At 33.7% G+C, this 12,772-nt stretch overlaps 1 protein-coding gene across 2 annotated transcripts in view; it reads left to right on the top strand.

Moving 5' to 3' along the window:
• The first annotated feature begins 6,903 nt into the window (after positions 1-6,903).
• LOC106873280 (septin-7) overlaps positions 6,904-12,772 on the top strand; it is a 93,835-nt gene continuing 87,966 nt past the window's right edge. The window contains exon 1 of one of the 2 annotated variants that reach the window (XM_089358494.1): positions 6,904-6,988. In XM_089358494.1, coding sequence (XP_089214620.1) covers positions 6,950-6,988 — 39 coding nt within the window. In that variant the 5' untranslated portion in view covers positions 6,904-6,949. The remainder of the gene's footprint in view (positions 6,989-12,772) is intronic. The other variant, XM_089358447.1, reaches the window with a different exon arrangement.

Raw genomic sequence — 12,772 nt, 5'->3', positions numbered from 1 at the left:
TGTGTAAAATAATAGCACCACCTGGGTGAAGGCTTTTAAGTCAGTCATGTCTTCAAACACCATAGTTCACTCAAGTAGGAAGTCGTTGTTAGTCAAAGTATATTCAACTGTTGATGGATGGACTAGTATTTCTTTAAAAAATTTTCCTTTTTAAATATCATTTGAAGGTTAGGGTTATATTCTGATGTTGGAGACAGCTTTACATATCCACATTTGGGCCTATTACCCATTTTGTTGCTGCTAAGTTTTCGTTTGTTTCTCTGCTTGCTTATTTGATATCCTCTTACCGCTGTTGCTTCGCCTTCTATTCACTGCACCACATAACCCATCACCCCCTTGCTACTGACCATTCCTACAATGATTCATCACAAACCCCTTCTTTCTCTGTTGTTTTCATTAGTGTTTCTTTTCCATCACAATGCCTGATTAACAAAATATTGCATTGAATTTATCGATGTTGATGCATTTACCCTTCTCTGCTGTCCAACATCACTCCCTCTCCTTCAGGTTACTCTTTTACTGATAGTCATCACTCTCTTTCCATTACCAGCTCGACTAACCATCCATCACCTGTGCCGCTTAGCATTACTATTCCCTTCCATATTGCTCCCAGTTGTGCCTATCCCTCCCTCAAGCACTCTTTTACTTCGTACATGTAGTTAACATTAGTTGTGTCTCCCCCATTACTCTATGTCATGACTGTCTCTCTCCCATTACAATTTACCTTTAATACTTTGTCACTTCCAAAACACTGTCTCACCTATTTCTTTCTCTTTCACACCATTACCTCACTCACTGACTCCCTTTCATATATTTTTTCACTCTTGCACCTAAGTTCATCTACAATCACCTTCTATTCTACTCATCATATTAGTTATGTTGTCCTGAATAAACAAAGGTAATGGAGAGCAGTGAAAATCCCCTTCTGTTTTGCAGGTACAGAGCATCTTCACTCATACTGATGCCATGATAAAATGTACCAAGTACACTCAGTAAATCAGTTGATGTTAGGAAATGGCTCCCCACACCTTTGAATAAGAATTGACTCAAATCATCATGCCCTGTCAAAACCATGCTAGCATAGAAAGTACATGTAAAATGATAATGGATAATTATTTTATTTGAATAGTTAATTGCAATTTTCTTCAGAAAAGAAGAGGTGGGGCTTTATACCTTTCTTTTCCAACTTGACAGTTAGTTGTAGTAAAAAGAATGAACGCTCAAATATGAAAATGGTTGTGCTAACTTGAATGAAAAAAACTGATTGTAGTGGTTTCCGCATTAGAATCAATATTTTAGTATTGGAACCTAACTTAAATACTATTAGAAATGTATGGCAGTTCATTAAGATTTCAAGAACCTTTAAAAGCAAGGAATCTCTGTTGGAAGCAATTATAGCAGATTAGTAGAAATTAAAGCCTGCACTGTTGGAAAGCTTGCTGACAATTTCATTAAAATGCATTTTGAAAATAATTACAAGATAATCATGCTAAAAGCATCAAATACTAACTATGCTGTTAAAAATAATATTTTTTAAATAATAGAAATAGTTGATTTCAGCAAAATGAACTTTTCTTTAAAATCAAGAAATCTGTAGGTGGAGATAGTAGTGGTGACAGTGATGACAGTAAATTCTTTCTACTCTAGGTGCAAGGCCTGAAATTTGGGGGAGGGGTTAGTCAATAACATTGAGCCCAATACTCAGTGGAAACTGCACAATGGTGAGCTACAGACTGAAGATTTTTAATCAGAAGTTTTTCTACTTATGCCTATGATTTCTGAAATCAAAATAGGATACCTTGTCCCAGATATGGAATCAGCAATTAATAGTAGTATTGTTGGGTCTTGTAGAAATATTACTTGAATTTGAAAAGAATGTCTACTTAGAGTGCATTTTTTATTGTGATTTAAAGTATGAACTTCCAGTAGAGATTGCTAGGAATCATAATTCCTAGTACATACAGAGCATTGTTCATGTGAAATGCAGTTGACATAAAGTTATCAGATCTTTCTACTGAAAGTTATAGTAAACTCTTTTTGCTAGCAGTGAATACCTAATGATGTTATCTGTGGACAAATGCTTGAAAATAAGTTAGCACTATGATTTTAAAGTAAGATTCTTGGAACATCTACAAGTTGTTTTTCATCAAATAAATCCCCTTTATACTGTTTAGAGATTTGTGTGTCGTTTAGTATGATGAAACTATATTCGTAAAGAATTCTTTCAGTAGAGGCGTGAAGGTTATACAATGGATATGATAATTGTGATGTTTTATAGCAGTAAAATTGTAAACACTGTACAGGCTGAAGAATATCGTATTTAGTATAAATCAAAGTACATAAGTTTTAATCTATCTGATTGTAAATGTGGGTTGTTTCATCATTCCTATGCAGCTGATGAATCCAAAAGTTAGAACAATGATGACTATGTTTAATGAGCTAATGATTACCGTAACTGAGATAGTTTGGTTTAACAAAGTAAATAAAAGGCATCCCACTGTAAATTAAGCAATTCAGCAATGATTAAGTTTAATTACATATCCAATCTAAACTAGAAATACACCTTAAAATCTTCACGATGGTGTTTGTTTATAAAGAATTTATACATCTAATTACTAAGAAAACTTTTGTGGGGTGGGCATGAGGTGTGTCTTACTGATAATAATAATTTACATTTTTTTTTAAACAGCACACTTAAATTAATTACTACTTACAGAATTCTATTTTGCCATTTAACAAACTTTTTATTTCATTTGATTTATTTTGTTTTAATTGCTTGTTTTGCTCATGGACAGTATATGTTACCTGTGAATGGGTGTAGTAAAATATAATTTAAATTGTTTTTCTTCAGAGTTCTTTTCTTGAAAAATACATTGTTTTTTCTTGAAAAAATGTAAATGAGAGAAAATATAAAATTATTTTCTGTTTGAAATAAATCCTGTTTTTAAATTCTAACATTTTTTTTTCTTTTTTTTTCCTTTTTCATAATTCAATACCTGTGCCCACTCACACAGCAGTAAGTATTTACTATTTTTATCTGTTTTATCCATTTTTAAACATTTGAAAAGTGTTGAACTACAATTCATTCATGTCTTTATCTGTTATACATGGTCTAATGATTTTAACTATCAAACAAAGTGTGTGTGTTCCATTTATAAAGAAATTTTCTGAATGATTGGTTAGTTTTGTAATACTTTTTTACCTTGACAAAAGTCCTCAGAGATAAAAAAAAAATAAATAAATAAAAAAAACTTGTAAGGGATATAAAAATGTAGTAATTGGATTTAAACTTGGTTCTCTGAGAAATTAATAGACTACCAATTGTTTAAAAAAAGATTTTTGTGGGGAAACTTTTATCTTTTATTAAATAGCTGAAAAAGGTTTATATATATTTTTTAAAGATTGAAAGGAATGATAAAACTGCTAGTTATCTCAAAACTCAGAGTTCTTGATTCTAGAATATACTTTATTACTCCCAACACATTTCAGTAAAACCCTTTGGAATTGGTTCTATCAATTTCCAAATGCAGCTATCAATTTCCAAATGTTTACATTTCACTCTACATTGATCTCAACAATATAGAAGAAAATTGAAGGAAAAAAACTTTGGTCTTTTGTCAAGAAAAATTGTTAACTTTGGCTACGTTCAGTTTGGTTTGGTTTATGTAGGATATAATCATCTTGGCATACCTTCATCACACACTAAATAATGCAATAATTCTCTAGGTTCTACCTCTCTTAATGCCATGCAGTAATTGCTTGGTAGAATTAATTGATCCTAGCTCCTGACAAATTAGGAAACCTATCAGTCATCGGTTTTGTCTGATTTGGCTTGGTTTCTGTGGCTGGATGCCTTTCCTAGTGCCAACCACTTTACAGTGTGTGCTGGGTGCTTTTAACATGACACTGGCATGAGCACTTTTAAATGGGACTGAGCAAAAGGCTGATTTTGGCAGAGAACAGTATATATAAACAGAAAATATATATAAGTATATTAAAGTATTTAGTTCTGAGATTGTTCACTGTTGGTTATGTTCAATTTGTCTACAAAGGTTATAAGACTTAATGCTTGGATATGTACTTCATAATCTAGAGTTTGGTTTTAATTAAGTAAAAAAATATTGAAACAGTTCCAAAAATAAAGGAAATATAAAAAAATTAGGGATATTAAAGAAAAGAAATGCATGTGAAATGTAACATGAAAGGTATTAAAATATAAAATTCCTACAATATTTTAAAGTAAATTGAAGTGTTGTTTAAATTGAAACAATAGTTGAATTTCCAGTAAGTATACAATCAACAAGTTCAGTTATCTGTAATGGCTATTCTTATAACCACTGTTATTAAACACTGGATCAAGATGTGTGTAATTCTTAATGTCGGTACCTATATACTATCATTATTAGAAAATTAGAGCAATAGGTTTGAAATTTCTTCATTTCAGTATACAATTTGAATCTGTAAAATATGTTAGAAACAGTTTTGAGGAAGTGTTCTGAAATTTTATTATATAAGAATGGAAACATAGTAACTGTGTATTGGAGTAGTTTGGATAACTAAGATTAGCCACCATTGGGTAACAGAGAAAATAAAATATAAACGAAAGCAACATCTTTAATTCTGAGACGCACGCGTGCACACACACACACATATATTTACACAGAAAATAAAGCAATAATAATTTTATGATTAGTCATAGAGGTTGTTGTTTATCCCCAAGTCAGCTCTGATTGTACTGACTTGCAGCTGTAACCCTGTCATTGTAGTCTCCTTAGTTGTATTTGATTTCAGCTTAGCCTTTGGTAGTTTTTTTTTAAATGTATTTGACTCTAGGTAGGAGTTAAGTGCACATTTTAGATTAGAATTGAGAAAAGCACAATGGCTGTGAGGCTAATATACTGGATCACATGAGCATATTTTGAAATCTTACATTAGTTTATAATTTTTGCCTCTCAACAAAAGCTCCAGCTTGCTTAACTGACAAAAAAAAGTGTTACTATCTTATTACAAAGGGAATCCAGCTATAAAATATTCCAAAAAAAAAAAAAAAAATTATAAGCAAGGAAAGAAAGATGTGAAACAGGAAAAAAAAATATTAAAATAAAGTAATTTAATGAAATACTCATAAATGATTCATACAGTCAATTCTATTAACAAATAGTTAGTAGTTGTCTAACGAGTACTTGATTCAGTTATTTTTTTATTGTTCTTCATTGTTTTTCTTGCAAATGATCATTTGATTTTTTTCACGTAACGAATGCATGCATGTGTTGATTCATAGCATTTGGTAATTATAACCAGAAGGTTTCTGTGTTAATGTTTATATGCAAATAAGAAACATTAACTTAATCTGTTTGTTTCTCTCGTGATCAATAAATTTGAACTGTTGTGGGTAAAATGATTTAGTAACTTACTATCATAAAACAAAGGTAGATTTAAAGTTTCTATATTCTGCTACCTAATTGTTTGATGGGAGCAATAGGATAGTCAATATAAGCATCAAGTGTCAGAGGTTAATTAGTTATTGAATGTGAGTTCAATCCCTGGATCAGATAAGTTATGTGTACTTTATTTGAAACATAAACTAGTCTCTTTTACTCTTTTGCTTGTTTCAGTCATTTGACTGCGGCCATGCTGTAGCACTGCCTTTTTATAGTCGAGCAAATTGACCACCAGAGCTTATTCTTTGTAAGCCTAGTACTTATTTTATCAGTCTTTTTTGCCAAACCACTAAGTTACGGGGACATAAACACACCAGCATTAGTTGTCAAGCGATGCTGGGGGGACAAACATACACACACACTCTCTGAGTGGTTGGCGTTAGGAAGGGCATCCAGCTGTAGAAACTCTGCCAAATTAGATTGGAGCCTGGTGTAGCCATCCGATTGCACCAGTCCTCAGTCAAATCGTCCAACCCATGCTAGCATGGAAAGCGGACGTTAAACGATGATGATGATGATGATATATATATATATACGACAGGCTTCTTCCAGTTTTCATCTACCAAATCCACTCACAAGGCTTTGGTCGGCCCAAGGCTATAATAGAAGACACTTGCCCAAGGCACCACGCAGTGGGACTGAACCGAGGACCATGTAGTTGGTAAGCAAGCTACTTACCACACAGCCACTCCTGCGCCATGTTGTAGAATAATTAATAAGGAGAACATCCTGATTCCTCCCATCCATGCTTCTATTATGCAAAATGTCATGTATATCCTCTACAGCAAGAAATCTGAAGAGGAGTGATGGGCCAGTGAGTATTACAGGTGGTGAAGTGAAAAATACAAAAGGGTGATGATTGAAGTGAGGGGTGGGGGAGATGGATGGATTAGAGAAAGTAGGTACACGTAGAGTGATGAGGATGGTATTCAAGGTGGGGCTGGGGCACTTCATAATTTGAGTTTTATAGACGGTATGGTGATAAGAGATGAAGGGATATGGGTGATAGAGCAAAGCGCTGATTGAAGTAAAGGGGAGAAACAAATGAAAGAAGGAAGGTGATCCAAGAGGTAGAGGTCAAAGTTACTGAGGGTGGCAGCAAATATAGGCTTGGCAGGATACATATACACAAATATACACACTGGAGATCTCAACTTGTATTACTACTATTATTCAATACACATTTCATCAGGGGTAATCATGTCTTCTGTAGCACCACATATTGTCAATCAATACATTCCTTTGTCATCTCCTCTGCGAGATACAGTATTTTACAGGTCAGCTTTTACCACTTTGTCCAGTGTCTTTCTTGATCTCTCTCTTCTATGGGTTGCACTGACTTAGAATGCAAGGCACTTGTGTATATATACACATACACAATATACACATTATACACAATATAATGCAAGATATTGTGTGTGTGTGTGTGTGTATCGTTTATCATTTATTTGTTTCAGTCATGGGACTGCAGCCATGCTGGGGCACCACCTTGAAGAATTTTTAGTCGAATGAATCAACCCCAGTATTTAATTTTTCTTTTAAGCCTGGTACTTATTTTATCAGTCTCTTTTGCTGAACTGCTTAGTGACAGGGATGTAAACACACACACACACACACACACTTCTTTCAGTTTCTGTCTTCCAAATCCACTCACAAAGTTTTGGTTGGTCCAAGGCTATAGTAGAAGACACTTGCCCGATGTGTCATGCAGTGAGACTGAACCCAGAACCATATGGTTAGGAGCAAACTTCTTACTACACAGCCATGCCTGCACCTATAGATATGTTTAAGATTTTTTATGTTTTCTATTTCCTATATGCAGCTACATAAGTGCATTATAAGTTTACTTCACACCTACATGGTTACAGGTTCAATCCCACTGCATAACAACTTATGTATCTTAAATCCTTAAACCTGTGTGTGTTTGTCTCCTATTATAACTCCGAGTCTACTAATGCCATGTGAGGGAATTTGGTAGATAGAAACTGTAGGAAGCCCATCATGTGTGTCCATGCATGCATGGACGTGTGTCAATATACATTCCACGTTTGTCACCATTTGAGCAAAGTGGTGTATGCCAATCTTGATATTCCTTGTTGACATGCTCACATCATCATTATCATTTTACATCTGCTTCTTGCATGCTAACATAGGTTGGACAGGTTATGATGGTCCTTATTAATTCTTGTTTGAAGTTACTTTTCTGTCATTTATACATGCTAGCATTACAAATCATACTTTCATATATTTCATAATCAAGGCTCGTCTGTTATTATTATGAAGTATTGCATATTTTACATAAGTATCATGTAAACTGCCCTCCACACTGAGAGAAACTTTTGTTGCCAGCACAGGTAACCATAAAATATCACACTTGTAAGCAAGCATCATGAAATCTGCTCTTAATTCTAAAAGAAACCTTTTGTTGTCAGCAGAGCAAATAGCTCCATATGCCTTTTGCACTCCATTCCTAACTGAGAAGTATGCTTTCAAAACACCCATCTCCACTACTAATCAGGTCACTTAGTTAACAAAAGCTATCAACTTAGCAGGAGCCTTCTGAGCATATGAAGGGGTCTATTTCATGTTTACTGTTACTGCTAATCTTGCACATCTGCCACATAGAATACCATTTCTGTCAGCCTGCATGTGATCCCGCATAATATGCACACTCAATCACATATATACACATTTAAGGGGTTTCTACCAAATTTCACTTGCAAGGCAATAGTGGAAAACACTTGCGCAAGGTGTCATGCAATGTGATCAAAACCCAACACCACAGCAACCTTATTAATCACACAGCCATTCCTGCACCTGTACTAGCCACAGTCCCCAAATGAACTCAGCATATGGGAGGGGGATTAATCCCAATTTGTGCAATAATATACTAAAATTTTCATATTGATTTTACTTGGTATTTGAAATTCATTCAGTCACACAATATATTCACATATGAAATAGCTACTTTTGTCTGTCTGATTATTCCCATTCTGTTGCAAAGAGCCAACTAATTTTCCATCTCGCAACTTTGCTGTTCTTCTAATTCTGTGTGAACTTGTTACACACAGTTTGACAAACCATCTTGAAAATCCAGCCTTTGATTTTTGTGGAGTTTTATTGTAAATGCATGTTTTGTGGTGAAGTAGTATGAACCTATTCATTTGAAAACAACCCTTGAGAACATCTCTTCATCCATTGTTTATCAGTTCTATAAAAATCTATTTATAACCTACTGGATCTCACACATGCATTTCAACAAATATTCCAGCTATTCAATCAATGAAATTACCAACTCATTGATTTGCTGTTTAACCAGTTGAGTATTCCACAGGCATTTACCTTTAATGTAATTTTTAGAAATTTGCATGTGTGAGGCAGTCATGGTTAGCTCTTTGAATTTAAGGTACAATCTGTCAAATGGGCTTCCACACAGTGACCATAGACTCACTTTTCACTTAAAAGGCTTGGATCAATCCAAGGCTTTGATACAAAAGGCACTTGCACATGAAATCATGCAGTAGGTTTGAACATTGCTAAGATACCCCACCCACTAGATTGAACATGGAACGTCATACTAAACATTTGGTCATACATGCAAACAAACAAACACCCTATACATCATCATCATCATCATCGTTTAACGTCCGCTTTCCATGCTAGCATGGGTTGGACGATTTGACTGAGGACTGGTGAAACCGGATGGCAACACCAGGCTCCAATCTAAATTTGGCAGAGTTTCTACAGCTGGATGCCCTTCCTAACGCCAACCACTCGTCAAGTAAAATGCTGAGTATCTAATTACATATCAATTGATTAAAAATACTATAGTAATTGGATTGTATTTAAACAAGATAAAGTACATTGTTTTGTTTTCTTTAATGTTTCGATGAAAATTAAGATATAACACATCATTTTTGTTTCAAAATGGCTGATTATTTCACTCCCAAGGTCCTCTTCCATATTCCTATTTTGGAATTCTATCCTCACTCCCTTAAGAGACCTGGCAGCTGTTTGGAAGGAATTAAGACATTACTGACAATACCAGATATACAAATGGAAAGACCCATTCTTAGGCAACACAATGATGCTAAAAATCATTCAGTGCTTTAAGCTTGAGTGAGTTACAGCCAATTTTAAAAAGCTCTTACCTTGTCAAACTTGCAACAACAACAATGGTGGTGGTGCTGGCGGTGGCGGCTGTTGTTGTTGTTGTTGTTTCTGATTTAGGCACAAGGCTAACAGCTTTGAGGGGAGAAATAGTCAATACCATTGACTTCAGTACTTGACAGGTACTTTATTTTATCAACCCTGGAAAGATGAAAGGCAAAGATGATCCTAGTGGGAATTGAATTCAGGTCATAAAGATACAGAACGAATATCACAAAGCATTTTTTCTGACACTCTAACAATTCTGCTAGTCCATCACCTGTAATAAAGTTTCACATTTAAGCACAAGGTTAGCAATTTGAAGGGAGGGGTTCATCGATACTTGACTGGCACTATATTTCATCAATCCTAGAGTGATGAAAGGCAAAGTTGACCACAGCAGGATTTGAACTCAGAACATAAAGATCCAGAACAAATACTGCCAGGCATATTTTTCACCATTACTAATTCTATCAACTTGTCACCTAAATAGTAATTAAGACATTGCGCGTGCGTGTGTATGTGTGTGATAGCATACATAAATTGAAAATGTGTGGATTAACCCAATACATTATCATCCTACTTACTTTTATTGGTCTCTCCTCTTTGACAGTCCTCACCACATGCATGCTCATGTTAAAATACATGAAATATTTGAAGATAATTTTCTTACTTTCAGAATGACAAGCTCACTAATGTTACAACATTAAAGTAGAGCTTATACGGTATTGATAGGTGACAGTGAGCAAACTGATGTCCTTATGTATAATCTTGATAAATTTTTCTTGCACGTGCAGGGTATCGTTTTTCTCAATGCTTATAGTTCAGATGTACTAATTACCTGCTCTATAATTTCATTTCACCTTTCATGGTATAGAGAAATTATATCTTTACAGTTTTTCTATACTACAATATATGTTGACAGAATTTTATTAGTTACTTATTACTGTGGACTTGCAAAAGTAATTATAAGTAATCCATTTGTTATGTTTACGTTGAATCATTTTTGTACAGTGGTGTGAAGTGTTCAATCCCAGTTGGGTGTAATTATATATATCTATATTACTATATGGTAGTAAATTTTGTTGTAAATAAATTATTTTTCTTCCTACCCTCCTTAAGTGATCTAACAATTTCACAATTTTTAACTTTACATTTACAGTTATTTATTGAATATTAATTGTTAACATATTTTAATTACATAATAATATTTCTTGGTGCTTATAGGGTGAAAAGTTGACCCAAAAATTTGATTTTAGCAATTAACCCTTGCCCACCCTATGATCTCAAGAATTCAAATCCTACTGTGGTTGACTTTGAGTTACATCATGTTTGGTTAAATAAGCACATTGGAGTCAGTTCTCTTTTACTACTTGTAAAAAAGTGGAATTGAACCCTGTATCTTTGGATGATTTGTTGGTTGCTAATGGAGGAAATCATTTTCTATGGGGGAGAATATACAAAAAATAACAACAGACGAGGACAGGTGGTGTAAATAACAAAAGTATATATTAGTATGACGCTCGGGAATACGGAAAGTCTTTGACGTTTCGAGCTACGCTCTTCAACAGAAAGAATACGGAGACAAGGAGAAAAACACGGAGAAAAAAAATCATTTTCTATATATATATATATATATATATATATATATATATATATTAATAATAATAAAGGAGTTACGATGCAAAAACGTATAAAATCAAATGAACATATTTATCTTCTTCAATATATATTTAGCTTACCAATTATTTTTGTTGGTAGTTAATTTATAATATATTGATATATATATATATATATATGTATATACACACACACACATATGTGCTTGAATCAACTTTTGTGAATTTCTTGAGCTTTGTATTCACTGTTTTGATGAGAACATATTCCAGCCATGAGCACCACCTTTTTTTTTTTTTTTTTTTTTTTTTTTTTTTAGATAAGTAGGTGAATAGATATAAAACTGAGAAAGAGGGACTCGGACAAATTGGTAGACACATAGAAAGGTAGATAGATACATAGATGGATAAATGCATAGATAGATATATAGACACAGACAGACAGACAGATAGATGGGGTTGGGAGTTAGATACATGGGTAGACAGGTAAATAGAAGTAGCTAGACAGACACAGAAGATCAAATGAGAAATGTGTTTAAATCATCTCAGAAGTTCATGATTATCATACTCGACATTTTGATAATGTGTCCCAATGGGTTAGATAGATGTATGACTGCAATTTCTAGCAAATGGATTTTGAAACTTAAGTTACATGTTCTGTCATGAATCCATACCAGCATGAAGAATTTGAAAAATATCTTTGAAATTAGATATATGTTTGTGTGTGGTTACATATATGTTTACAAAATTAAGCAATACAATATTGTCATGTGATGCACATGCAGTAGACATCAGATATTAACCCTTTTGTTCATATTCTATTTAAATACAGTCTTTGTTTCAGCTAATTTTGAAAATAATGAGTAATTTAGTAAAATAACTTTGCCATTGTTAAGCTGGTGTTTGGAACGTGTATTAATATGAAATTTTGATGAAAGGTTTTAATTTAGATTGCATTTAAAACAAGAAGTTTGGATCATAGAATTAGAGGCAGTCTCAGGCAGGTTGGTAACAAAAGGGTTAAAAGTGTGCCATGTCCTCAGGTATCATACCAGCAACAAAACCAAAACCATAACAATTGATGCAGATGTTATGTTTGATTAAGTTTATCATTCTCATTAACATGCAAACTCAAAACAAAGCATACTTCCCCATGAACATCAAAGAAAAATGCTTATCTCAGTGCTTGAGGTTTACCATATATGACGAGATTGGATACATAATAATAGACCTGGAATTATGGGGGCATACCATTGATGAGGTCATGAATAGTAATGAAAGATCTCTGACTAAACAACTGATTGATTGATCAAACAATTACTTATGCAGTAGTGAACCTATTTTTTATGCAGCCATCTTTTGGAATCAATTAGGTGATACTGGAAACAACATTGGTAAAATTACAAATTACACATAGATGTACGAGTGATAATGTGAGGAGAAAAGATAGGAAAGAATTTAACCCTTTCACATTCAGATTATTCTGTTAAACATAATACCTATTTATTCACATTCATATCATATCATTTAACATCCATTTTCCATGAAGGCATGAGTTGATAGTTT

Source organism: Octopus bimaculoides, chromosome 1 (assembly GCF_046866305.1).
Source record: "Octopus bimaculoides isolate indiv1 chromosome 1, ASM4686630v1, whole genome shotgun sequence".
Taxonomy (NCBI): domain Eukaryota; kingdom Metazoa; phylum Mollusca; class Cephalopoda; order Octopoda; family Octopodidae; genus Octopus; species Octopus bimaculoides.
The sequence above is the reverse complement of the archived record's forward strand: the minus strand, read 5'-3'. Positions and strand labels throughout refer to the sequence as shown.